General features: G+C 45.6%; 1 protein-coding gene across 1 annotated transcript in view; it reads right to left on the reverse strand.

Moving 5' to 3' along the window:
• Window positions 1-27,771, reverse strand: part of JAKMIP2 (janus kinase and microtubule interacting protein 2) — a 181,477-nt gene that overhangs the window by 56,633 nt on the left and 97,073 nt on the right. The window contains 1 exon segment of the mRNA XM_021084964.1: window positions 9,400-9,672. Within this exon segment, the coding sequence (XP_020940623.1) occupies window positions 9,400-9,528 (129 nt within the window). The 5' untranslated portion in view covers window positions 9,529-9,672.

Genomic DNA, 27,771 nt, shown 5'->3' on the forward strand with positions numbered 1-27,771 from the left:
TGTACATACCGAAATCCCCACCAGGTGGGAGACGTTAACCCTACGCTGCCCACAGGCACGCAGACCCCCGGCGGTTTGCAACAGAAGGCTGATGATACAGACTCTCAATGACCTCACCACTAACCAATCAGAAGAAGGTCCAGGAGCCACTCATGCCCTGCTCTTGACACTGTAGGACTCCTCACGCCCCTCGGGGGTGGGGGACAGAGTTCTGAAGGCACTAGCCCGCCATAGCCCCCCTTCGCCTGGCAAAGCAACAAAGTTATTCTTTGCTATCTCATCCAAAACTCTGTTTCTGCATTTCTATTCGGCACTGGTAAACAGAGGCCGAGTTTCAGTAACACACATGCAGGCACACACACATGCATGCATGCGCGTGTGTGCGCGCGTGTGCACACACACACACACGCACGCACACGCATGCACACGGACCTGGGAAAAGGCAAGAACTGGGCAGCCCCAGGGGAATATCTAGTTGATTGAACTGAGTCTCTGCCATTTGTACAACTAGAAGTTTTCATAAAATAACCATTAAGAGCCTTTCCAGCTGAAAAATGCTAAGATCCAAACTCCTCATTGCAACGCACTGTGATAATGTCAAGTGCCTGAGATTTTACTTACCTTAACCGTTGACCTACCTTTCGCTAGAACAAAGGATGTTCTAAGTCCACACGGCATTTTATCAATATTTTATCTTAAAGGTACCGCAATTGTTCCCGGGTTGGTTTTTCGAGAAGAACTCAGCGCACCAGGAAACTTGGTGCAATAAGCAGCCAGATCCTCAAATGACTGTGCTCAGATCAGCCCAGGCCCTTCTCAGATGCCTGTTAGCACACAGGCTCTAGAGCTGCGCTGTCCGATAAGGGCCACTAGCCACACAGAGTGCATGCAATACTGCATGTCTGAATGGAGCCTTGCCCTACGTGTAAAATACAAACTCAATTTCCAGACTTAGTGTGAGGTTAACGTTGATAATTCTACCCCATTAATAATTTTTCAATTGATTACATGTTAAAACTATAAAATTGGGGGGAAATTAGGTTAAATAAAGTATATTATTGAAATTATTTCTTTTTTACTTTTTGAAATTGCTGTTATAAGAAATTTTAAAACCCCATACGTGGCTTGCATTTGTGGCTCATGTTATTTTTCTTCTGGACAGCACCGTTTCAGAGTTCTTGGAGGTTCATTTAATGAAGCGAGCTGTCTTCATACCACTGTTACATTTTTTTAGTAACGTCTTGTATTTTCTGATTTATGTGCCTGCTCAAAAACTACCCAGTGCTGCTTTGTGCTGGGGCATACAACCCCAGCCCTTCGGCTGCCTCTCTCAGCTCAGAAGCTCTGGCTGGAATTCCAGCTTCCTTTTCAACGTCTCACTCTACCTCTCCAGGCACAGAATAACAAGGGGTTATTCTGTTTTCAGCACATGCCCTGCGTCTTTGTACCTGTCCGCTGACAGCTTCCTCTTTCTGACCTGCCCTTCTCCCAGCTTCTTTTGGGGTCTTCTCAGTCCCCTCGGCCCAGCTAGATGCCACCCTCTTTGGTCACGACACCTGGACCACCCAGGACCAAACTCGTTTCTCTGGCATGTGTCTTCTCTGTGTATTCTGTTCATGGCTCCTTACCGGTCCCTTCCCATGGTTCTTTCTGCTGTGGCTTTGCTGTTTGCTGGTTTACTTGCCTGCCCTCACCACCTCTTCTCTTATGCCGCCTCAGAGAGGAAACTCCTAGAAAGCTGCCAATGAGCCTTGCTCGTCTTTGTCCACCCAATGGCTGCCGGCACAACACATGATACAGAGACAAAGCTTGTGTGTGGAATTAAAGAAAGGAAGACGTGTGTTTCCCTGGCTAGCTCTGTAACAGAGTCCAGAATAAAATATCCTGTCGCACAGGTGAAAGAACACAGGCTTATACTGTAGGCAGAGCAGCCCTCGTGCATCCCTTCCCTGGGAAAAAAACAATAAAACAAAACACTCTTAATATATACTATCTGCCTGTCCTCTGCAAGACGTTTCTCTCAGAGCTTCAGTAAGGACAAGGTAAATCTTACTTTCCATTTTTCTACAATGAACTGGCATCTTTTAGATCATGAGGGGGCAAACGACAGCCCACAGGCCAGATCATTCCCGTCCCCTTTCTCTGCCCATCAATTAAAGGAATCCACAGAATTCAGAGAACATGTAAAGGTACTGAATTACTTTTGGCACTTATGTCCACTCATTTGGGTTGTCATGGGAACTGTCATTTTTGGCAGTATTTCTAGGTGTGATTTTTTTTCTTTTTTTGAAGCTTGGGAGAAGAGCGCTACTACGAAGCAGGTGCAAAGGATGAGACTGACCTCTGGGAGAAGAGAAGAGCCAATAAAAATTTTGTAGTAAAGTCATCTTCTGAAAATTATTGACAGCCTAGATTGTACCACTAAGGAAACAGATTTGAAAATCTTAAAGCAAATCATGAGGATGAGTGTACAAAAAATAAAGAACTATTCCTGAGTAACAGTGAAAAAATGTGAAGATGACAATACTTTGAAATGGAAGAAAATGATTTTGTTGAAGAGAGAATCAATTTTGATGGCTGGAAATGTCCTATGGAGAGGAAACTCACCCCATCACATCATAATTGGCTTTCATCGAGGGCTGAACCCATTACGTCTGAGTTAGGCCCTTTTTAAAGGCTTTCTACCTGTCAGGACATTTGACCTCCTCGGTAGCTCTATGATGAAGCAGTATTTGCAGAACCTGAATTTCAGATGAGAAAAGTGGGGAACAGGCTCCCTACAAGCCTATAACATAAAGAGGGCCGATCAGAGCCAGGGTGGACCAGGAGCCAGGTCAGGGGACACCCCAAATCTCCTTATTCTCTCTGAAAAGAGTGACAAGCTGGGGCGCCCGTCTCAGCCTTGGTTTCCCCATGCGTAAATCAGGACGGATGATCTAAGCTTCTCATGCGGTGGTTGTGAGGACTGGCTCACACGAGGTATGCAAAGTCCTTTGGAAAGGCGGGGACCCATGGGAGATCAGCCTTACTAAGACATGGTAGGTGTGACCCTCTGAGTTCTGACGCACAGGGCTGCATATGTTCACATGATACCATGTCATGCTGTCCCACGTCACCAACAACACAAGGACGCGTGTTATTGTCCTTGTGAATGCTGATGTGATCACCCTGGGAAGAGCATGACAAAAAGGGAGGTTCGAAGATAAAACTGGGTTTCCTCCAGACGCCTTGAGGGACATCTTAGCTTAGGAGACACCTGGATGACGTGAACACAGAAGGACTGGCGGCTGAGGTGGGACACGGCCACAGGGTGAGCCCTGAGCAGGGCTCTGAAGGTTACCCGTCCCAGGCGCCTTTTTTCCCAGAGGTTTTTCAGGAAACAAAGAGCATTAGGAAAGGTTAATCCTGCTGGGGAAAGCCTCCATACGACAGATGGAAGAAAACTCACGACTCGCCCCCACTGGCCTCACATTGTATTTCCCTCTTCCGTCCTCCCTCTGGTCTGGCCTTTGAAAAATGCCACCGTAAATTCTGCCAAGATAAAGAGGGCAATGCTTGAACTTCAAGGTGATGCTAGAAACCTAGCATTAAACATCGGACAGCCCGATCCAGGTAAGGAGGGTTGCGAGGTTATCAAGACAAGATAAGCTGGCAAAAGGTTCAGCTTGGATTATCTGCGTGGGCTGCTGCAGAGCTATAAACTGCCAGGGGGCTGCCAGGATCTTCATGGGCACCACGTGCCTCTTTTTTCAAACAGGAGATGCGAAGGACGGGAAGGCAGCCCCCCCAGGAAGGTTGTGTGTAAGGGAGACTCTATCAACAGGGCAAGTACCAAAGCTTCTCTTTTCACTTCTTGCTTTTCGCCACTCAGACGTCCTGAACACAAAACTAAACCCGCAGACAGCAGGAAATACCGGATGCCCGACGTGGCGTGAACCTGGACGCTCCGGAGCACATGCCCTGGGGGAGAGAGAAGGTTGGCCGGGGACAAGGGAGCGCCCTGGAGCAGGATGGAGTGACCCTGACCTTGGAGAAGATGGGAATTCCCATCCTGGCTCCGTCACTGGCAGCAAATGAGTTACACGGCTAGAACTCGTTTCTTTTCTCAGGGACATCAGAAGGGTAGTCTTAGCAGGCCTTTGGCCCAGGCTCTCTGTGAGGGCTGTGAAGGTGCCTTGCAGACTGAAGGGCTGCTGTTCCAAGGGTGGAAATTGGGTCTGGAGCCGACGCCTCTCGGTCCCTGACTCGCTGCCTGCACCCCGGGAGCCCTGTCTGCTGCTCCTGTGCCTCCACCCCTTCTGTGCTTGTGGGAGTCACCGCCGCTGCAGGGGGCTTCTGAGGGAGAGGATGGGTGGATTTCACATCTCACAGCAACCCCTGGTCGACGCACACAACCTGAGCAGTGGATCTCGGCCTCACCATGTCCACAGAGGCGACAAACAGAAAAGTACCCCGGCTTAATGGCTCGGAGTGCTGGTCCAAAAAAAAAAAAACAGACCTGGGAGGAAATGCTTTCTCCACCCGAGCTGCTAAATAAATACATTTTTTTTTCTGCCTAAATAAATGCTATAAGGTACTTATGCCATGGGCTTGTTGGGAATGCTTTAAAAAGAATCATGAACATCCATTCAACAAACAGGATGGGGCTCCCACATGCCCGGCAGCGCTGCAAGCACTGGGGACCCCTTACTTAGCAGGCATGATCTCTTACCCGTGGAAGCATACATTTCACTGCGGCGGGGCAACGGGCAAAAAAGAAGCAAATCAACAAAGAAGATGACTTCAGACAGTTCAGAGTTGGGTGAGTAAATTATTACAGGGTCACGTGGCAGCGAACACGGAACCAGGGAACAGTGTTACGACCTCGGTGGTCAGGGAACAGTCCCGAAGAGCCGGAGCGGAGGGTTCCCTTTCCTGACTAGTCCTCACCCTTCTGAGACCCTTCGCTCTTTTATCTAGCCCCCAGTCTGCTCATTTTACAGGTGCACAAATGCAGCCCCAGAGACACCAACGTCAGTCATCCGGCAGAAACACCCTCCTCTGTTCTTGCCTCCCACCGCAGGTGCTTCACCCTCGTAGCCCTCACGCCTGAGGTCCAGTCACAATGGCCTACTTATCTGTAGGTTCAGCCCATCGAGAGTCTTTAGATAATCTCGCCAATCTTTTGGATAATTTCTACTCCCCCAAGTGGGCTGTGTCCAATATTTGTGTTTCATTCCCCTGCAGTGGAAGCACAAGCCTCTACAGGACAAGGATGTGCCTATGTTCCCACCGCTCTCCCGTTTGGCTTCTCCACTTGAAACGTGCCTAACAGTGTAAAGAGAAGTTCTGTTGCTCTTCCTCTGCCTCAGGTGTTCGGCATTTTCCCGACCTTCACATATTTAAGAGCACAGGCTTTGCAAGACATGGAAACAACCTGAGGGTCCAGTGACAGATACATGGGTAAAGAAAATGTGATATCAAACACACATGCGCGCGCACACACACACACACACACAGAGAAATATCATTCAGCCATAAAAGCAGGGAAATTCTGTCATGTGCAACATGATGCCAAGTGAAATGCCACGTAAAGACAAATCCTGTATGATCACACATATGCGGAATCAAAAAAGAGAGCGAGCTCGTAGATGCAGAGAGTGGGTTGCTGGGTGACAGAGGCAGGATGCAGGAGATGCAAGGAAAGGGTGAAAATGGTGAAAAGGAAGATGCTTCCAGTTATACAACAAATTAGTTGCGAGGCTGTAACGCACAGCCCGTGGCTGCAGGTGATAATCCCGTTCACAGCAAAGCTTGCGCAGGGAGTGCATCTTAAGCGTTCTCATCGCGAGGAAATAAAACTTTGTGAGCGATGGATTTGGACTCAAGCTGGAGCTTATCCTGGTGATTGCTTGATATTGACACACATATCAAATTGGTAGGTTGGGCACCTACCACAAATACAATGTTATATGTCACATCTATCTCAATAAAACAATTCTATCTGTCCACCTGGGGGAAAAACATATTTTTAAAAGAGCACAGACCTGAGAGGAGAGAGAAGTGGGGCTGGAGACCCAGCTCTGCCACAACTAGCTGGTGACTCTGGGTAAACTACTTTATCTCACCAACCCTCCGTCTCCTCCTCCGTAAGATGTGGAAAATAACCCTGCCCATCGCAGAGGGCGGTGGCAAGGACGAAAGGAGATGCCTGAATGGTGACTCTTAACAACGTCTGACCCAAACAAACTGCTCAAAACAATACACATGTACGTAGGAAGCAGCCACGACTCTGATCTCGCCTGACAGACAGGGAAGGAAGACCCAGGGACTTCATCGCCCGCTCAGGGTTACTCGGGTGCGAAGGGAAAGAGCTGGGTGATTTAGGTCAGGAGGAAAGGCGCTGACAGTGGGTGACAGAGACGGCTAGCATTGGTGACTCTGCCCTATACCTGCAACAGGTTCAGCAAGCATCACTGGGAGGAACTGTCTTTCTGGAAAAATGAGAAATGCCCCATCGCTCCGAAGGGCTCACTCTTTAACTAGCCCATTCCCCGCCCCGGTGGCTAAACTGTCGTTTTAGCATCATAGCCTTGTACCCAGACCGAGAGAGTGAATTCATATGTTGGCATTGTTCCTATTCTCTCTCTTGAAGCCTGGGCCTCTGGAAACACAACTGTATTTATTTTAATAAAACTGCTTTATGACTTGTTTGCCTTCTAAATTCCCTTTGCTCTTTGGGGAAGGCTGCTGACAGGCAGCGAAGCTTGGCTGTAGCCCCTGTACGGAGATGGCAATTAAATGAGAGGGAGAGGGAGGCCGGGGTGGGGGCATCAGCAGGGACAATAAGGCAGTGCTTTTATTCCAGGGTCTGGCTTCTCGTCTCTTGTGAGAGGAAGAGGGGATTTCTCCTGACCTGCTGGCTTGAACAGCAGTGCCAGGCCCTGGATAGACAGGAAGCTCTGTCCACAGTCGAGACTGACCCTTCTCCAAGGCTTGAATGGGTGGGAATTGGCAGTGGCGGGGTCTGCAGGGCCTCGGCCCCTTTAAACTCTGCTGAGTTCGCCCTCTGTATGTCAGGGCAGGTTAGGGTCCTCCGTGGCCAGACTGGCAGCCTCATGAATGCAGTTTGTCACTCGGTTGCTACTGCAATTCAAGGAGTCTGCCTCCCCGCAAATGCTACGTTGCCCGGGGAAAGCGAAAACCAGTGAGACCTGGAAGGAACTGCACCAAGCAGTGCTTGTCACCGTGGAGGCGGAGAGCCCCCCCCATGAGAACCTTCGCGAACTGCAGTCCTGGTCCTCCACCCGCCCCGTTGTCAGAACCCCTGGCGGTGGGCCCCAGGGAATCTCCATTTTCAATAAGTTCCCTGAGGTTATTCAAATGCACAGCGATGCTGGAGAGACACAGATGTGAAGAAACAGCATCAGTCATCTGCATTACAGATGGAGAAACTGAGGCCATGAACTCTGTCCCCGAGCAGAGGTAAAGGCAACAGTCTGGTTTTCCGATGCTCACACACAAGCTTTTGGTTTTTTCATTTTTAGGACATCACAGTCATTTCAACGTCCTGGAAACGAAAACATTCCCCTCCCACACTTGACATGGGGGTCTGGCTATCCAAGGTCAAGGGTGAGCTGAGACAGGAGGCCAGGAACTCTGGCCCGTTCAAGCTCTATTATTGCTGAAACCGGAGAGAGAGATTTGGGAGAAAATAACTTAAATGTAACAGTAACGTCAATGACAAAGAGGTCGATTAAAAAGATTATCTGTCGGTTTGCGGCCTGAGCAAGAACACCGCCTTACTGTACAGAGAGTTACCTCTTCAAAAAAAAATTTAAAAAAAGTTCTCTCTTCAAGGCAACTTTATGGTGACACGGTTGTCTCTGGTTTGTAGAAATGCGTCCTGCCTGTCTGATATTTCAAAATGCTCTCCTGTCTGTGCTCCTATTTGATATCCATGCCTCTAGTAAGATAAGTGTCATTTAATGTATTCATTCAAGTGCTGGGACTCAGAGAAGTAAAGAGACTTTCCTAAGTCGAGTTAGCATCTGACTCGAGGGAACAGCATTTTCTATTCTATTCTATTCTATTCTATTCTATTCTATTCTATTCTATTCTATTCTATTCTATTCCATTCTATTCATTCCTATTACTCTACTTCCATCTACCTATTCTCATTACCTATTCTATTTCTATTTATTTTTTGTCTTTTTAGGGCCGCACGTGTGGCACATGGAAGTTCCAGGCTAGGGGTTGAATTGGAGCTGCAGCTGCCGGCCTACATAGGAGCCACAGCAAAGCCAGATCTGAGCCGCGTCTGCGACCTACACCACAGTTCACATCATCGCTGGATCCTTAACCCACTGAGCGAGGCCAGGGATTGAACCCGCATCCTCAAGGATCCTAGTTGGTTCATTAACCTCTGAGCCACGAAGGGAACTCCAGAGGGTACAGCATTTTAGAAGGGCTCCTACTATGAATAATTCTTTTTAGAGTTTACTGTGTGCCCGGCAGCTGAGTGTCTGACAAGAGTTTTCTCCTCACTCCTCCTAATTCCTTTATGCGCTTGTCTAATTGAAACTCATCACAGCTCTACAGGATCCCACTATGTCACCGATGAAGAAACAGGTGTAAGGACAAACCCACTTTTCCGTTAGTCCTCTACACACCTAACAAAGAGATGTTGAGTTTTTCAGTTCTGCCTATTATTTAGGCTCTAGGGATGCAGAAGTCAGACTCAGCCTTCACCTGACTGGGGAGAGAGGAGCCCTAAGCAGTAAATAAATAATCATAAATTGCTCCGAGATGAATCAAGAGTCAGGCCCTAGGGAGTAGGGGGGCTGGGGACGTGCTCTGTTTCGGGGATGGGGGTCAGCTGCGAGGTCCTGGGGCTGACTCCGAAGGAGGTGTGGAAGGAGCGTAACAGCGCCCCCCTGTGGAAGAACAAAGGCAAAGGCCCAAACGGATGGGCGCTGATGGGTGCTGATGGGCGAGTCTCTCCTGGTGCAGGGAAGAGGCCAGAGCAGAGGGATCCAGGGGAGAGCAGGGGATGAGCCAGAGGCAGAGCCCTAGGGAGTGTCCTGCAGCTGGGGGAGGCAGAAGCCTTTGGAGGGCTGTGAGCAGTGCAGTGACACAAGCGACATGTTTCAGAAAGGCTGCTCGAAAGGCCACCAGGGGTGACGGCAGACAGCAGGGCCGTACACCTGCCAAGTGTCCCGAGGTGGTGGTGTGGGGCAGGGTCTCAGATGTCACACCTGGCTTCCCAGGGAGGCCGAGCGTGGCCTCAGGAGCAGATCCTTCTCATTTTCTGTGTCCCCTGGACGCCGCTCTCTCCTGCCACACCCGCAGGCATGCCCCACGTCCACCCAGGGGCCGAGGCGGGCCTGAGCTCCCAGGCCCAGCTCGGGGCCCACTCACCTTGGACTTCTCCTGGTGCAGCTCTATCTGGATGTCCGTGAGCTTGGTCCTGAGGTCTTCGTTGGCGGCTTGGAGGGCGACGATGAGCGCCTCGGGCTTCTCGCCCTTATTTCGCCCTTTCTTGGACATGGTTCCTCTCTCGCCGGGGTCTGCGGTGTGGGTTCCTTTCAAGCGGGGGCGGCCATGTTACTGCTGCTTCTCCCGGAGCGACGGCTCAGCGTCTACTGCGTGGTGGCCCTTGGCAAGGTCTCCTCAGCCGCTGTCCTGGAAGCCCTAGGAGAGGCAGAGGCGGCACTTACTGCTCTGACCAAGACCCGGCCAGCGCCGTCAGGCCCCCAGCCTGAGCTGCCTCCAGAGCCTTCTCCTGAGGGCTGCCCCTGCTTGGCCCAGGCCCTGGGCCGCCTTGCCCAAGGCTGGCCTGGTCCCCAACATGCTTCAGGACCTATGAGTGCCCCTGAGGCCAGCGCTCACATCTCTGCACCTGCTCTATGCACCTGCTCAGTCTCCCAGCCTTACCTCTTCCCGCTCACATCCTGGGGGAAGGAATGCCTTTTCTTTGTCGGACGCTGTCTCTCTGCCCACAAGGGCATTTCCGACTGGGCTCGTTTTTCTCCATCGTCTGCTCAGCCGCCTCACACGGTCCCCCAGATCCTCACTCTCACATGCAGCCACACACACAGTTAGTCCGACTAACCGTTAGGACTCCGCCAGGTCTCGGCTGGCCTATCATTCCTCCTTGATAACCCCCCCCCAGGTCATCACATGCCCTTGTTATCAAAGGTACTACAATCCCATGAATCTGTGAGGTCTGTGGAGGCAGGAATGTGCCATTCATATTTACAGCTTGTTTCTCAGAATCCACCCCAGAGGAGTTCCCCTTGTGGCTCAGCGGGTTCAAAATCCAAGAGTATCTGTGAGGATGCAGGTTCGGTCCCTGGCCTCGCTCAGTGGGTTAAGGATCCGGTGTTGCCACAAGCTGCTGCACTGGTTGCAGAGGCAGCTCAGATCCAGTGCTGATGTGCTTGTGGTGTAGGCTGGCGGCTGCAGCTCTGATTTCATCCCTAGCCGGGAACTTCCATATGCTGCAGGGGCGGCCCTAAAAACTAAACAAAACACAAGAATCCACCATGAGGCCTAGGACATGCCAGGGACTTAATCAGCATTTGTGGAAAGAAGTCACCCATGGGAAGATCCATGGTCACCCCACAGAAAGCCCCAACTCTAAGAAAACCTGGTATGGAAAGACCTGGAATTCTACAGTGGATGCACTGTGAGAAGTGGGGCTTAATACACTGGCTCAACTGGGCCACTCACTTATCCATTTAGTCAATATTGTTGGAATTCCTTCTATATGTGTGCTAAGTACAGTATGTTCAAAGGGAATACGTTACAGCTCCAAGGCAAAAACAACAACCCTTTCTATCTGTCTGTCTGTCTGACTGTCTGTCTGTCTCATCATCACCATAGTCTATATGATAACTGCCCTTAAGGATATAAACACTCGATGTTTCAAAAATACAGACAAGAACTTCTCCTTCCGTGGGGTAAGGACTGCTCCCTGAAGACAGTGGCAATGGCCTGGAAGTTGAGGAGTAAGTAGGATGGTAACAGGTGGAGAACAGGTGCCACACCTTGGGTGAAAGAAATGGCTGAGGTGCAGAAAGAGAAAGCAGAGTGACTACTCTGGGGAAATGGGGGCCTGATTACTTACAATCCAGGATATGGGTGATGGGCAGTGATGCTGAAAAGGTTGCCTGGAAATGACCGATTATGGGAGAACTGCTATGCCATCTTAGGATCTTGGAATCTATTTTTTTTTTTTTTCTTTTTCATTAAGTAACAAGGAAGCTGTTGAAGTCTTTGGCAGGTGGATGCTCTAACAGAGCAGGGCTTTGGCGTGGTTACACTGGTGGCAGAGTGGGGAGAGAATGGAGGCAGGGAGACCAGATAGAAGGCTGCTGAAGTGGCTTGGGTGAAGGAGGATGAAGGCCTAACCAGAACAGGAGCAAGAGAAGAGAGAGAAAAAAAGATATGTCTTGATTTACAAATTCTTAAATGTGTCATAGGAACAAGGAGGTAAGAAAAGATGAATCTTTTAAAGAAAGATGAAAATCGGAGTTCCCGTCATGGCTCAGTGGTTAACGAATCCGACTAGGAACTGTGAGGTTGCAGGTTCGAGCCCTGGGCTCGCTCAGAGGTTAAGGATCCGGCGTTGCCATGAGCTGTGTTGTAGGTTGCAGACACAGCTCAGATCCCGTGTTGCTGTGGCCTGGCGTAGGCTGGCGGCTACAGCTCTGATTCAACCCCTAGCCTGGGAACCTCATATGCCACAAGTGCAGCCTCCAAAAACCAAAAACAAAACAAAAAGAAAGATGAAAATCTTTCCCATATATACCAACTTTTTCCCCATTTGCAGTAATACTTTTAAATCTTTGATTCATATTATATAGCGCTTGGTTATGTGCTAGTTACTGTTTGTCTCAGACTGCAAGGAATAATAAAAGCTTACTGCAAATGGGAAAGAAACTGGTATATACGGGAAAGATTTTCATCTTTCTTTAAAGCAAAAGTCATCAACTTCTGATGTGTACTCTCCAGCCCAATACAGTCCACTCCAGTTCACGTAATTAATTCTTGCTGCCAGGTTGCTATGGGAATCAGAGTTTCAGATATCTATGTAAATACCAGAAACACTAAATACATTTTCCATAAAAATGTACCTTTAAATGACTGAGCTAATGACTTCAGAGTAAACAAATACTTTTTTGAAATTGCTTCTAAATACCTAAATTCTGGGTTTTTTTCATGATTTATTATGTTTATCATACCTCAAAGTTATATACATTTTATATTTAATTGTCTTTGCCCATATTAAAAATAATGCATATTGACGTGATTATTTGTGCAAGGTAAGTACTACTTATTCATCTCAGAGACATGTTTTACTTTCATATGGTTGCAGAACATCTAATAAAATTGTTTCGAGACAGTTTTTATAACAAAAAAAAGAAAAGAAACTATGAATGCTCAACTGTTAAGGTCAATGCAAAAAGCACAACTAGGTAAAGAAGATACTAGAGAGACTGGGTGTTGGGAGCACCTAGGTGCTTTGGTCCAGAACGAAGGGAAAGTCCTGCTGATGACGCCTATGTTCCAGCAGGTGCTGTTCTATCAAGACCCCTGGTATTCAGCCTCGAGGACCAGGCGGGGATCCTGGGCCTTCTGCCATTTCCCCATCAGCAGTGGGGCCATGCTCTTTGGAGCGTGTCCTAGGGAAAGGGGAAGGAGGGAGGCAGCCTGTCTCCAGCAGTCATGGAACCTTCCACCATATTCTACCCAGACTAGACACTGGAGTTGTCTCTCGTGCTTGTTTTGCAAATGTGGCCAAATCATTAAAGTGCACGGCTGGGAGACTTCTCAGTGGTTACCATTCTTTCCTTCGAGAAGTGAAGTGAATTCAAGGAGAATTTATTGAAAATTTGTATGATGAACTCCACTAGGCACAAAGAGAAGTAAGACAGTAATTAACCCCAAGTAGGTGCTGGGTGAGTAAACTCTCACGGGTGCAGTGAACAGGCTTCTCTTCTCTAGCTGATGCTTAGAGGGTGCTGGTCCCAGGGGTTCTTGCAGGTTGTCTCCACTGGCCCCACCTACGAGTGGCCCCACCAACCGGGGGATGAGTCCCAGTGTTACAGCCACAGCCCTGACCACTCCCCAAACCCCAGACACGCACCTTTAACTGCTTCCTTACGACATCCACTTGGATGTCCGATTGGTATTCTAAACCCAAAAGACCTTACCCTCAAAACCCTTATTCTCCTTAGGTTCTCCCCTATCAATAAACGGCACCAGCACATGTGCCCAGTTGTTCCTGATCAAAGCTGAGAAGTCGTCCTTCCTTTTATTTTCACCCCTTTTCCCTTCTCCAGTTCGCTAGGAAGTCCTGTTTGTTTTACCCATGACAGGTAACCCACTCTGGTTGACTTCTTTCCAGTCCGTACGGTGCGGTCCCAATACAGAGGGAGGGACAGTGTGGGAAAAGCTTCCCAGTGACCTCGCAGGCATACTGTCATCTCAAATGAAGAATGGCCTTTTCTAATTGCAGATACTCAAATGGCAGAGGGAGGAGCTTCAGAAAAACTTTGAACCAGACATTTGAGGTGTGTAAAGGAGGTTAGGAACCAGGAAGACAGGCTGGGGTTAAATTTCCCAGGCTCCTGCACGATGGACGATCACATTTCCTTTATAATAATTAGAGTCCATCATGGAGAGATGGAGAGACGTGGTGGCATTTGAATATACGTGTAATATTAATAAAGCTCATAGCAATTCACGGCTATGAGCCCGCCACTGGATTCAGCACTTACACGGCTCTCATCTAACCCACACCAAAAGTAGAGGGAAATAAAGGGATTCATGGAAAGATGAAGTTACTTGCCTAAAGTGACTGAGTGGAGGGGTGGTAAGGCCCAGATTCAAATCCGGGCAATTGGAAACCGAGACCCAAGCTGTATACCATGGGCTGCACTGCCACGTATTTGCTTTTAGAAAAGTAGCTCTGGCAGTGTGATGGAAGATGAGTTATTAAAGAGGGAGAAACAGGAGGCAGGAAATCAGTGAGTCAGCTTCAATGGTCCAGGCAAGAGATGGAACCCTCTCAGGAATGATGGCTCTGAACGGGGCTACAGCCATGGGGATGAAAGAGGAGGTGATGGGAGTTCCCCCTGTGGCTCAGCAGGTTAGAGACCCTACACTGTCTCTGTGAGCATGCAGGCTTGAGCCCTGGCCCCACTCAATGTGTTAAGGGTCTGGTGTTGCTGCAAGCTGCAGTACAGGTCAGATGCAGCTCAGATCCTATGTTCCTATGGTTGTGGTATATAGGCTGCAGCTGCAGCTCTGATTCAACTTCTAGCCCAGGCATTTCCATATGTCACAGGTGCAGCCGTTAAAAAAAGGAGGTGGCACCTGTGACACATAGAGACTTTGATGGAGTCATGTCCTACTTTTCAACTTTATTACATTCTCCTCTCCCATTGTAAATAATGAGTACCAGCTCTCTGTCACTGCTTGCAGCAGAAGGGGTGCAAAGTAACTGCCATATTTTACATTTTAATTTATGATCCTTTTCAAAAAACATAAAATATGGGCCTGGCTTGGAATTACTATGGTAATTAATATGGGTCTTGGAATTACTGTGAACTTAGTCCCATAAGGGCGGAAGAAAAGAACAGGATTGATAAATGACACATACGTTCAGCAGAAGAAAAAGCCATCACAGGGAGTTAAGGATGCAACCACTTTACAGATACCTTAAGGCAAGTAGCTGGCCATAAATATGGCCCCATATATCCCTCTGTTGGAAGGCAATTTTCCAAAGTCTTCTCCAGTTGTGAGGAGTGCCTAGAAAGTTCATGATTCTCATACATCATTTCACTAAAATGCTTCTGTTGCCTTATGCTGCCTTTCCCCCTCTGGACAGCTTTCCTGAGATGCAATTCACGTATCATAAAATTCACAATTTAAAGTGTACAATTTTGATTTTTTAAAACATATTCACACGGTTGCACAACCATTACCCCAATCAATGTTAAAACTTTTCATCAAAGAGAAAACTCCCACCTACTAGTAGTCATCTCCCATTTGCCACCAAACTCTCCCAGGTAATTACTAATCTACTTGCTTGCTCTACAGATTTGTCTATTTTGAATATTTTGTATAAATGGAATCATATACTATATGGACTTTTTTTTTGGTAACTGGCTTCTTCTACTTTAATAGGTTCCTCCATTTTGTAGCATACATCAATATTTCATTTCTCTTTATTGCTGAATACTATTCCATCATATGGCTAAAGCTGAATTTTCTTTATCCCTTCATCAACTGCTGGACAGTGGTGCTGCCTTTGCTTAAGCAGTTTGAGGTCAGCCATGCAGAGGGACACCACCTCTCAAAGGAGTGTGCTCCAGAGCATAAAGGAGCACTGGAAGGGGTCACTGCACACAGATGGAATGTTTCTGGACACCCTCAGAGCCTGGTCACTGATAATGTCTGGCACAGCAGGTGATCTGGAGCAGAGACAGAAGGCTTATTCAACTAATGGCCAATCCTGGTGAGGGGGTTGGAGGAGAAGGCTTCACAACTTTAAAATCCTTGAAGGAATTTTAAGTGAGCCCTAGGTTTCCAGCTCTTAACTACAATGACAGCAGTGCTAGCTCCAGGAAACATTGTGAGGTACCAAAGATGTGAATTTTAGCTCATCTTTCTGGTCCCACCCTATCCTTAATCAGGTCCTCCCATAGCCACCGAGCTGAGTGTTGCTGTAACAGGTCTCTGATACAGATATCAGAACTTGAGAGATGGCTTCTCAGGAGTACTTGCATTTTCAAATAAGGATCACTGTTTGAGAGCAATCCTTAATGCAGGAATATATTAATGGAAGAGTTATAGCCATCATTCATTCATTCGTTCAATAGACATTTATTGAGGAAGAAATACAGTATAGCATTTGAGGGTAGAGCTTCCAAAATCTTTGGTCTGGCTGTGTTTTGTTTTTGCTTTTGTCTTTTTTTTTTTGTTTTGTTTAATAAGGTATAACTTTATTATAGCTTTAATAAGGTATAACTTTAGGAAGGTATAGCTTTAATAAGGTATAACTCACATACAATAAGCTGCACACATTTAAAGTGTATAATTTTAAAAGGTCTGACATTTCTATGGCCTGTATTAAATCTATTGGAGAGCTTGAGTGGTTGGCACTCCATTCTGGAGATTTGATAGAATAGCTGCCTAGTGATTCTGATGCAGCTTTGGGAACTCCTGGTTAAAAGTATGGGCTATGGAGTCAGACCTGAGTTTAAATTCTACCTACCTGTTTAGGAGATGTGGACCTTGGATAAATCATTAATTCTCTACGTCTCAATTTTCCTCATCTCTAAAACATGGGTGAGAGGAATGGGTATATACAGGACTACAGTGTAGGACTATTTGAAAATTACATGAAAGAATGTAAGTGATGCTATCATGCAGCTCATGATATGAGTTGCCATTTATTGAGGGCTTTCAACTTCAACTATTGGCTAAGGTTGTGTAAACAAAGTAGCCTATGGGTGCTGTCCTCGAGATGCTTAAATTAAGTAAGGGAATACACAAAAATGATGATAATTCTAGTGCCACACATGTAGAAAGGCTCAAATATTAAAAAACAACAAAAAAAATGTTCTTGTCCTTGGTTCTCAACAGACTTGTTTAGGCATTGGCACAAAACCCCTGAGAGAGAAACCACAGAGAGGGGGCAGTGATATTAACAAGAACTGATGATGCTTTTTTCCTCCCCCATAATGGTCTCTCCTTGGGTACCAATCCCAGAGTCTAGAAGTAGGGTGCTGCTTTTGAAATAATCCTGGGGTCATCTACTCCCAACTATAGCTCTTTTATGTCTTTCAGAATTTAGGGAACTTCAGCATCTATTTTTTTTATAATAAAACAATCATGTTTAAACATTTCCATTCATCATCACTCTTTTTTTTTTGTCTTTTTGAGGGCCGCACCTGCGGCATATGGGGGTTCCCAGACTAGGGGTCTAATCGGAGCTGTTGCCACTGGCATACGCCACAGCCACAGCAATGCCAGATTCGAGCCACATCTGATGACCTACACCACAGCTCATGGCAACGCCAGATCCTTAACCTACTGAGCAAAACCAGGGATCAAACCTGCAACCTCATGGTTCCTCGTTAGATTTGTTTGTGCTGTGCCACGATGGGAACTCCCCATTCCTTTTTTTTAAGACACACACATCAAGATTAAAATAAGACATTAGAAGCATCTATGAAATCAATTTATCAGTATTTAAATATGGTGAATCTACGCTATTAATAGACCTTCGATTATAACCCTGTTGCACAGTCTGTCCAGCAAAGTAAAATATCCTGGAAATCCTCATATGATGTCCAACCACATCTTCTACTGCCTCTTACATCCTAAAATACCACGTAATTCTTTACCAGAAATGTGGCCATTTATTTGGCCACAAAAATATAGCCACTATTTATCAAGCACTGTTCTTGGCTCTTGATAGATGTTAAAAAGTGTGGGCATGACTCCTATCCTCCATGACTTGCAGCCTGTAAGAGGAGACAAATAGCTGCAGAGAGAAAACAAATTCTAGAAAGCAATGAAGGAAGAGAGCTGCTCAGTGCTGTGCGCGTATCTGAGATGGGACTGAGGAGGCAGGAAGGCAACAGAGAAGCTGGCGTGTGAGCTTGGCCTGAAGGATGCTCATGCTGAACCACGGCGCCAGCTTTACTGAGTTCTCACTTCGTCCCGACACTGTGCCAAGGAGCACTCACTTTAGGTACAAACTGACCCTGATTAACGAACACAAAGAACCTCTTCAGATATTTACTCATTACTTTTGTAGATAAGGAAACTGAGGCTCAGAGACGTTAATTAAGTTGGAAAGAGAATGACACAGCTATGACATGGCAGAGCTGCAACTCAAAGACACATCTGTCAGTCTCCCAAGCTTTTGCTTGAACACTTACTGAAGAAAGGGCAAGATGGAGCTCTGGTTGTGGGTTAGGCTAAAGAGATGGTAAAGGCATGAAAATGACAACTGGGGGCTTTTTACAAAATAGAATCATGGGATGCAGTGGTTAGCAGCTTGGGATTGGAAATTAGAAAAAAAAAAGTGGTTTTGAATCAAACTTTCTAGAGGTATATACCTGAGAAATTCGTTAAGCCCCTGAACTTCTGTTCTATGACCATAAAATGGGGAAAGAAATACATTTACCTCACAGAGCGCTTGCAAGGAGCAAATGAACTGAAACGTGTGACATGATTAGAAATTTGCACTATCATGATCAGTGTTATTTTTCCAGGAGCAAACTATCCACAAAAAGCCAGCTAAGATTTTAAGGGAAGAAGGAACAATTTACTACTCATTTGTGTTTAAAAGACATACCAGGAAAAGCACAGAAATCCCTGAAAAGACTAAAGGAGTTCATGCTTATGCTTTTGGCCAAATGGATCCTACATTGGCAGAGTCTGTATTCCCAGGAGTCTCAGCTTTGTAGCTGGTTCTGCCCTAAGCTATAAGCAGTATAAAGACGTTATTAATCTTAAGACTTTCCAATGGGGCTGTTGCCTCTGAGTTACGATTTGAGAAGCAACTGTAATATAAAACAGCAGGAGTTCAAGTGTAGGAAGCTAAATTCTGCAACACGTCTCCACAATTAACATTTGGGTACCTGCACTCCACTGAAGCCTTGCCGGCTTGTCTAAACCCTTGCACCACTTCTCTTCCAAAGATGATGCTCTAGAGTCACATGTGGTTAGTGTCTGAAACGAATGAATTAAACTTATTTAATTTATTCCTGGTGATCTCCAGAGACCTGATAAATAAACCCTTCTTTATGCAGGGGAAAAAAAAAGTCTCACTGTGCATTCATGAACCTGACACAGCAGTTTCCTATAAAGGAGGGATGTTGCTATTTAAGCCAGTCCGACCCTGGAGTTCTAGTGTCCCCATATACAGGCAATGTGGTGGTGTGGCTCTGGGGACAAAGGCTTTTAACCCTTTACACACCTGTGAGAAGAAAATGAATCTGAAATGCTAACATTCAACATACAGCAACTATACACCTTTAGGATTGTAAGTTTGGGGCTTGTGCGGTGCGGTTCTTTTTTTTTTTCGTTTTACGGCTGCATCTGCAGCATATGGAAGTTCCCAGGATTGGAGCTGAATTGGAGTTGCAGCTGAGGCCTGCATCACAGCCATGGCAACACTGGATCCCAGCCTCATCTGCTACCTAGGCCACAGCTCACAGCAATGCCGGATCCTTAGCCCACTGAGCAAGGCCAGGGATCGAACTTACATCCTCTTGGAGATTATGTAGGGTTCTCAAGCCACTGAGCCACAATGGGAACTCCTCATGTGGTTCTTTATGTTAGTTTTCCCCTCTCCTATTCTTCCACTGAAGTGCCTTCTTTATCACATAATAATACCAGCAACTATTTTTTATTACAAATTATTTAGTCAACATGTTAAGTTTTTTTATATATAAAAGGATGTTATATAAATAAAACCAAAATTCGTTGTTACTGATAGTTGTGCTTTCTCAATGTCAGGTTTAAAGCTTCATATTAGAAATATAGGAAAAGAACATGAAAAAGAATGAATATATGTATATGCATCACTGAATCCCTTTGCTGTACACCTGAAACTAACATTGTAAAGCAACTATAGTCCAATAAAAATTTTAAAAATTACACACACACACACAAAAAGAAATACACTTTATGGGAGTTCCCGTCATGGCTCAGAGGTGGCAAATCTGACTAGTATCCATGAGGATGCAGGTTCGATCCCTGGCCTCACTCAGTGGGTTGAGGATCCGGCGTTGCCGTGAGCTGTGGTGTAGGTCACAGATGCGGCTCAGATCTGGCGTGGCTGTGGCTGGGGTATAGGCCGGTGGCTACAGCTCTGATTCAGCCCCTAGCCTGGGAACCTCCGTGGGCCACGGATGAGGCCCTAAAGAGGGAAAAAAAGAAAAAGAAAAAGAAATACGCTTCATGAAGGGTGCAGTAAAAGAGCTCTCAGCACACATCCAAGAGACGTCTAACTTCTTTCAGGGGGGTGTCAGGAAGGCATGGTAGACGTGGCAGAAGTGAAGCCTAAAGTGAGACCCAAAGCAGGCAGGGCTCACCCAGAACTCATCTACGCTGCCGGCTTTGCCCCTGCATTTCCTTCTGGCTTTTCGTTGCCTTCCTCATCTCTTCAGGAAACTTCCTGGCCAAATTTTAGAAGCCAGGTCTAGGGTCATCTCTATCACTTTCCTTCCACCTCTTTGCCATTCCCAGCGAGGAATAAATTATTCTCTGGCTTCTGTTTTCACTTTAAAGACCCGTTATATAGGACTTGTCACTTGTTCCTTAATTTGATCCATCAGTTCACGAACATATGTGAAACATCTGCAGGAGGGCTGTCTGTGTGAGCAAGAGAGGCAGGTCCCCGTCCTTCACCCGGGAGGACTCAGCAAGGTCACACAGTGTGGTAACTGCACATGTGACAGGAGCCACGGGCATTTCGGTGGGTTGAAAGACTTCTTAGGAAAAGTGAGAGAGACCGAAGATCTGTAAGATGAGAAAGAGTCAGCAAGAGGGGGGCTAGAGTAGGAAAACAGAACATTCTAGATTAGAGGGAGGACTGTGTAGGAAGGTCCAGGGAGTTTTTAATAAAGAATGAAAATGATGCTGTGGAGAAAAACACAGGCAAGTTCTTGATGAATAGATGGGAAAGCTTTAGGAGATGCGCTGGGAGAGGTAGGCACGGAGCCGGTGGAGAAGAATTAAACGACATTAAAGGGCATGGACATCGGCCGCCAGGCAGCGTGGAGTCACCCCAGCTTCAGGGAGCAGGTGACATGATCGCATGTTGGTTTTAGTAACAGTCCCGTGGAATAAAGGGCTGAGCAGAGATGCAGAAAGAAGAGTCCGAAGACAATGACCACGATTCAATTTTTTTTTTTTTTTTTTTTTTGCCATTTCTTGGGCCGCCCCTGCGGCATGTGGAGGTTTCCCAGGCTAGGGGTCAAATCGGAGCCGTAGCCACCGGCCTACGCCAGAGCCACAGCAACTCGGGATCCGAGCTGCGTCTGCAACCTACACCACAGCTCACGGCAACGCCGGATCGGTAACCCACTGAGCAAGGCCAGGGACCGAACCCGCAACCTCATGGTTCCTAGTCGGATTCGTTAACCACTGCGCCACGACGGGAACTCCTACCACGATTCATTTAGATCGTGGTTACTCTTTAGGTGACTGAGCTCCCTTTGAAGGTCAAACTGCATCTCATTCACATCTCTGTACCCAGCGTCCCTGTCACCCAGCCACCACAGAGTTCAATTTCATTAACACTGGTCCAGATCCAAGGAAAATCCTGAGAAGGAGGAAGAGACTTCACCCTTTCAACAAGCTGACTGCTAATAAGGTTTCTTACGGGAACTTCCTTTGACTTTGTGGAAGCCCCTGCATGGCTGTTTTGATTCCAGGCACAAGTTAAAGCCCGGTGTAACAGTTAGACACACAATAAAGTTACACACATTTTTATTGAAGCCATATTCTTAGATTTTACGCTCTTTGCTGCTATTCATTGTGCTCCCAGGTTCAATTTCACGTCGCACAGAGGACATCACCTTCTGTCTGGATCCAGGAGGCGTTCCCGAGGACGGGGCTGGCCAAGTTCAGTCACCCAGTGCCCTGCATTCCATCTGCAGTGTCCTCCCTTTCTGGACTGAAAGTATTTTACAGCCAAGGTGGAGTGAGGAACGCCAACTTCACTAGACATGGGGAGGAAATCTCAAACCAGCTGGAAGACTGTATATTCAAGGTCAGACAGAGCAAGAAACATGCACCTGAGCCCCGGCCCAAAGGAGGCACTGGCTTCATATATACACTATTGCAAAAAACCAAACTCGTGTGCAAAATTAAAGAAAACTGCCCAGATCTCTGGAGGGAGTGGGCTTCAGAGAAGTGTATTTATAAGCGATAGCAAGCCTTTCTATTTTAGGTATAAGTGAAACACATATAACTTATGCTAACGTTTCCTTGGCGACTGCTTTTAAAGACTTTGAATTAAAAAAAAAACTAAAAGCACCTTTTCAAAGTGTCAAACATGAGCAGAAGTTTCTATATATAAGAGGTGAATAATATGTACCTGCTATTTGAAAATGGCAGGAAAATGTCTGTGTTAGGATTTATACAGATTGATATTACTCAAGTAAAAGTACCTAAAGCTTAAATAACTTTCGGATGTACAACATAATTCTATTATAAAGATTTGCTTTTCACTTACAGTGCTCTACCAGAGAAACTGGCTCTCAATACCTTCCCTAGGTTCTAACACGGTATCATGTAGTATAATAAATAACAGAATGATAAAGATTATTATCACTTTTAGATTTCTGCTTTGAGTTTTGTCCCAGAGGCCAGTGTTTAACTATCTTTTTTTTTTTTTTTTTCAACTGATGGGCTCTTGGAAGCAAGCCTGAGGTTGACTACTTTTCAGTGTGGACCACATGTTATTGGAAAATCACTGCAAAAACACAAATCAGCAACTCTTTCTTGAACCATAATCACGTGCAAGGTATTATGTTAAAGTTGAAGATACAACCTGCATCTGCCGAACAAAGCTGCCTATGCCACGGGCCAACGGAGTGAGTGCGCGCGCGTGCGCACACACACACACACACACACACACACACACACACGCCGGAGAACAAGAGAAATTGTAGCACAAAGGTAAGAAGATGTCGCTCTGGCTCCTTGTTGAATCTTGGTACCTAACACAGTGCCCAGCAATAAAATAGGCTCTGAATAAATATTTCTGGATAAATAAAGGACTTCACCAAAATAGACGACCTTGTGCTTAGGGCTGGAACGTGGAGGATGAACAGGAGGATGAAGGAGAGGCGGAAAGGTAGGACAGGTGGATGGGGAGTGTGAGGAAGAAACCGCAGATCCCACTGTCTGATGGGGAAGGTTCATTCTGGGAAACCGATAAACACACAGACAGAAAAATAGGGCAGGGTGAGTTGAGAATGTCTTGACTGCCTAGATACTGATTTCACATTTTGCTTAAATCTGACTGAGAGTCTGACAAACAATTTTAAGAGAAGAGGCATGACGCAATTGTTTAAAGGAAGATGAATCTTGACGTTCCATGCAAGGTAGAAAGAAACAGAAACTAGTGGTGAGAGGTCCAGATAGGAATCCATTACCAACGTTCAAATATAAAGACATGAAGTCTGGAGTGGGACAGAGCAGAGGTACCTTTTTCTTTCCTAATCAAAGGGGACTCTTATTCATCTCACGTCATCCTTTTTCATCATCATCACACAGCGTCTTCTCTGCACAGGGCACTGAGTGTGTGCCGAGGCAGCATTTTAACTGCATCCCCCATTTCAGACTGAAGGGTATGAGACAGATGCAGTTATGATTCCTTCTTTACGGATGAGAAAAAGGAGTGGATAGGCCAGTCCTTTCAAGTCACAGAGCCAGGCAGGTGACAGAGCCAAGATGGGTGTGGGCCTGAGGCTTCTCAGAGGACTCAAACCACTGCCCTTCTCTCCAGTCGACCTGTGATGTGTGAAGAGTCCACACGTGCTGATGGTTGGGAAGCAGTGAGAGACCGACGACACCCAGTCCTTGTGGATGGGACACTGGAAGCTCGTGGCTCCCACCAACAAACTCCCTAGAGGGAAGGAGTCATCCATGTGCTTAGAGACAGCAAGAGCTAGTATTTTCAGGTGTTCCATATACGCCAGGCACTATGCTAAATGATAGATATTCATGTTTTCATTTTAACCCACAACATTATAAGTATTACAGGTGAGGAAAAGGAAGCTCGACAAAGCAGTTCCCACTGTGGCTGAGCAGCAATGGACCCGACTAGGATCCATGCGCATGCAGGGTCCATCCCTGGCCTGACTCAGCACTGCCATGAGCTGGGATGCAAGTCACAGACATGGCTCGGATCCCGAGTTGCTGTGGCTGTGGTGTAGGCCAGCAGCCGCAGCTCTGATTTGACGCTTAGGCTGAGAACTTCCATATGCCGTGGGTGCGGCCCTAAAAAAGACAAAAAAAAAAAAAAATAGTAAATAAAGCTCAAAAACGAAATGTGAATTGTGCACTATTATATGGGTAGTAAATAGTAAAGTTAGGCTATAACATGGACAGGCTTCCTCCAGCGTTTCCATCTCCAGTGATGCTGCTGTACCAGAAACACGCCAATTTGTTTTTAGATAACTCATATTTGAATGGCAAGAGTATCATCTTTTTATTATTGATCGGTTGATCGATTTACCTATTTAAAAAAATTTACTCCACAACTTACTTGAAAACAATTTCTAACACGTTATAGAAAAAAAAACAGACTTCAACAAAATACGACTTACGGCATTTACAATGAAGTAACTGGTACCTGTGTACACATACGTAACGACAGGTGTTCAAACAGCTATAGTTTAGGTAAATAGTAGCTATGCACACACATATAAAGATAGGTGTTCAAAGAGCAACAGATTTCCTTGAGTGTTGCATGGCAAGAGAGCTTCATTTAAACTTACTAAGGGTCTTCTTCCCTGTCCCCAAGATTGCTGTAATAATTATCATAGACTCTCTATCATCTGAAGGATATACTGGCTCTGAGGGGAAACATGAAGAATTCAGTGAGGAAAGTGGAGCACAGAGAAATTAAGGGTAGCTGAAGCTGGAGGTGAAGCTGGAATACACAGTCCTTTGGACATCATGAAAAACGGGAGGTAACTTGTTCCTAAATCTGAAATGCTTTGGACTCTGAACGGCGCTTCTGACCATCGGAGAGAGAACCAGCCATCAGGACCACTGAGTCACGGCACAAGGGTCCCCCTTGCAAATCCTGACCATGGAAATGAACAGGATGGGAACTGCTTCGGTGGGTAGAGGGGGGTGGGGTGGGGTACATTCGGAGTCTGGGATAGACACAGACACACTACTATCTATAAAATAGATAACCAACCAGGACGTACTGTATAGCGCAGGGAACTACACTTAATATCTTACAGGAGCCTACAAGGCAAAGGAATCTGAAAAAGAGTAGATAATGTATGAACATGGGGGTGCATATATCTTTTTGAATGAATGTTTTGCCCAGAAATATGCCCAGGAGTGGGACTGCTGGATCATATGGTAGGTCTATATTTAGTGTTCTGAGGAACCTCCATACTGTTTTCCACGTGGTTGTGCAATTTAGGTTCCCACCAACAGCGAAGGAGGGTTCCCTTTTCTCGACATCCTCTCCAGCATTTGTTGTTTGTTGACTTGTTAATGATGGCCATTCTGACCAATGCGAGGTGGTACTCATTGTAGTTTTGATGGGCTTTTTTCTAAAAATTAATGCTGTTGAGCATTTTTTCATGTGCCTGTTGGCCATCCATTTCTTTGGAGAAATGTCAGTTTAGGTCTTCTGCCCATTTTTCAAATGGGTTGTTTGCTTTTTGTTGTTGTTGAGTTATATGAGTTGTTTATATATTTTGGAGATTAATCTTGTCTGTCGCCTCATTTGCAAAGATTTTCTCCTATCATGCTGGTTGTCTTTTCATTTTTTAAGTGGTTTCCTTTGCTGTCCAAAAGCTTTTGAGTTTAATTAGGTCCCATTGGTTTATTTTTTTATTGATATTATTCTTGGAGGTGGATCGAACAAGATGTTGCTGTGATTTATGTGGAAAAACATTCTGCCTATGTTTTCCTCTAAGAGTTTTATAGGATCTGGCCTTATATTTAGGCCTTTAATCCATTTTGAGTTTATTTTTGTGTATGGTGTTAGAGAGTGTTCATAGCTGCACTATTCACAATAGCCAAGACATGGAAACAACCTAAATGTCCAACGACAGATGAATGGATTCAGAAGATGTGGTATAAATTCCAAAACCAGACAAAGATGCCACCAAAACAGCAAACTGTAGGCCAATATCTTTGATGAGTATAGACACAAAAACGCAAAAATTCTCAACGAAATTTTAGCCAACCGAATCCAACAGCATATAAGAAAATCATACACCACAACCAGGTGGGATTCATCCCAGGTGCACAAGGATGGTTCAACGTATGCAAATCAATCAACGTCATCCACCACATTGACAAAAGAAAAGTCAAAAACCACATGATCATCTCAATCGATGCAGAAAAAGCAATTGACAAAGTCCAACATCACTTCATGATAAAAGCTCTTACCAAAGTGGGTATAGAGGAACATACCTCAACATAATCAAAGCCATTTATGACAAACCCACAGCCAATATAATACTCAATGGAGAAAAGCTGAGAGCCTTCCACCAAAGTCTGGAACACGACAAGGATGCCCACTCTCACCACTGCTATTCAACATAGTGCTGGAAGTCCTGGCCACAGCAATGAGACAAACAAGAAATAAAAGGCATCCAAATAGGAAGAGAAAAGGTAAAACGGTCACTGTCTGCAGATGGCATGATACTATATATAGAAAACCCTAAGGACTCAACCTAAAAACCGCTTGAACTGACCAACAAATTCAGCAAGGTGGCAGGATATAAGATTAACATTCAGAAATCAGTCACATTTCTGTATACTAACAATGAAATATTAGAAAAGGAATACAAAAATATGATACCTTTTAAAATTGCACCCCAAAAAATCAAATACATGGGAATACACCTGACCAAGGAGGTAAAAGACTTATATGCTGAGAACTATAAAACATTCATCAAGGAAATTCAGGAAGATGTAAAGAAATGGAAAGATATTCCATGCTCCTGGGTTGGAAAAATTAATATTGTAAAAATGGCCATACTACCCAAAGCAATCTACAGATTCAATGCAATCCCTATCAAATTACCCAGGACATTTTTCACAGAACTAGAACAAAAAAATCCAAAAATTTATATGGAACCATAAAAGACCCCGAATCGCCAAAGCAATACTGAGGAATAAAAACCAAGCAGGAGGCATAACTCTCCCAGACTTCAGGCACTATTACAAAGCGACAGTCATCAAGACAGTGTGGTACTGGTACCAAAACAGACAGACAGACCAATGGAACAGAATAGAGAACCCAGAAATCAACCTAGACACCTATGGTCAGTTAATCTTTGACATAAGGAGGCAAGAGCATAAAATGGCGAAAAGAGAGTCTTTTCAGCAAGTATTGCTGGGAAACCTGGACAGCTGCATGCAAATCAATGAAACTAGAACATACCCACACAACATGCACGAAAATAAACTCAAAATGGCTGAAAGACTTAAATATACAACAGGACACCATCAAACTCCTGGAAGAGAACATAGGCAAAACATTCTCTCTGACATCAGCCTTACAAATGTCTTCTTAGGTCAGTCTCCCAAAGCAATAGAAATAAAAGCAAAAATAAACCAATGGGGCCTAATCAAACTGACAAGCGTTTGCACAGCAAATGAAACCAAAAAGAAAACACAAAGACAACTTACAGAATGGGAGAAAATAGTTTCAAATGATGCAACGGACAAGGGCTTAATCTCTAAAATATACAAACAACTTATACAACTCAACAGCAAAAACGCCAATGACCCAGCTGAAAAATGGGCAAAAGACCTGAGTAGACTTTTTTCCAAGGAAGATATACAGATGGCCAACAAGCACATAAAACAATGCTCAACATCCCTGATTATTAGAGAAATGCAAATCTAAGCAACAATGAGGTACCACCTCACACCAGTCAGAATGGCCATCATTCATAAGTCCACAAATAACAAATCCTGGAGGGGGTGTGGAGAAAAGGGAACCCTCCTGCACTGGTGGTGGGAATGAAAGCTGGTACAGAC

The sequence above is a fragment of the Sus scrofa genome, chromosome 2 (assembly GCF_000003025.6).
Source record: "Sus scrofa isolate TJ Tabasco breed Duroc chromosome 2, Sscrofa11.1, whole genome shotgun sequence".
Taxonomy (NCBI): Eukaryota; Metazoa; Chordata; class Mammalia; order Artiodactyla; family Suidae; genus Sus; species Sus scrofa.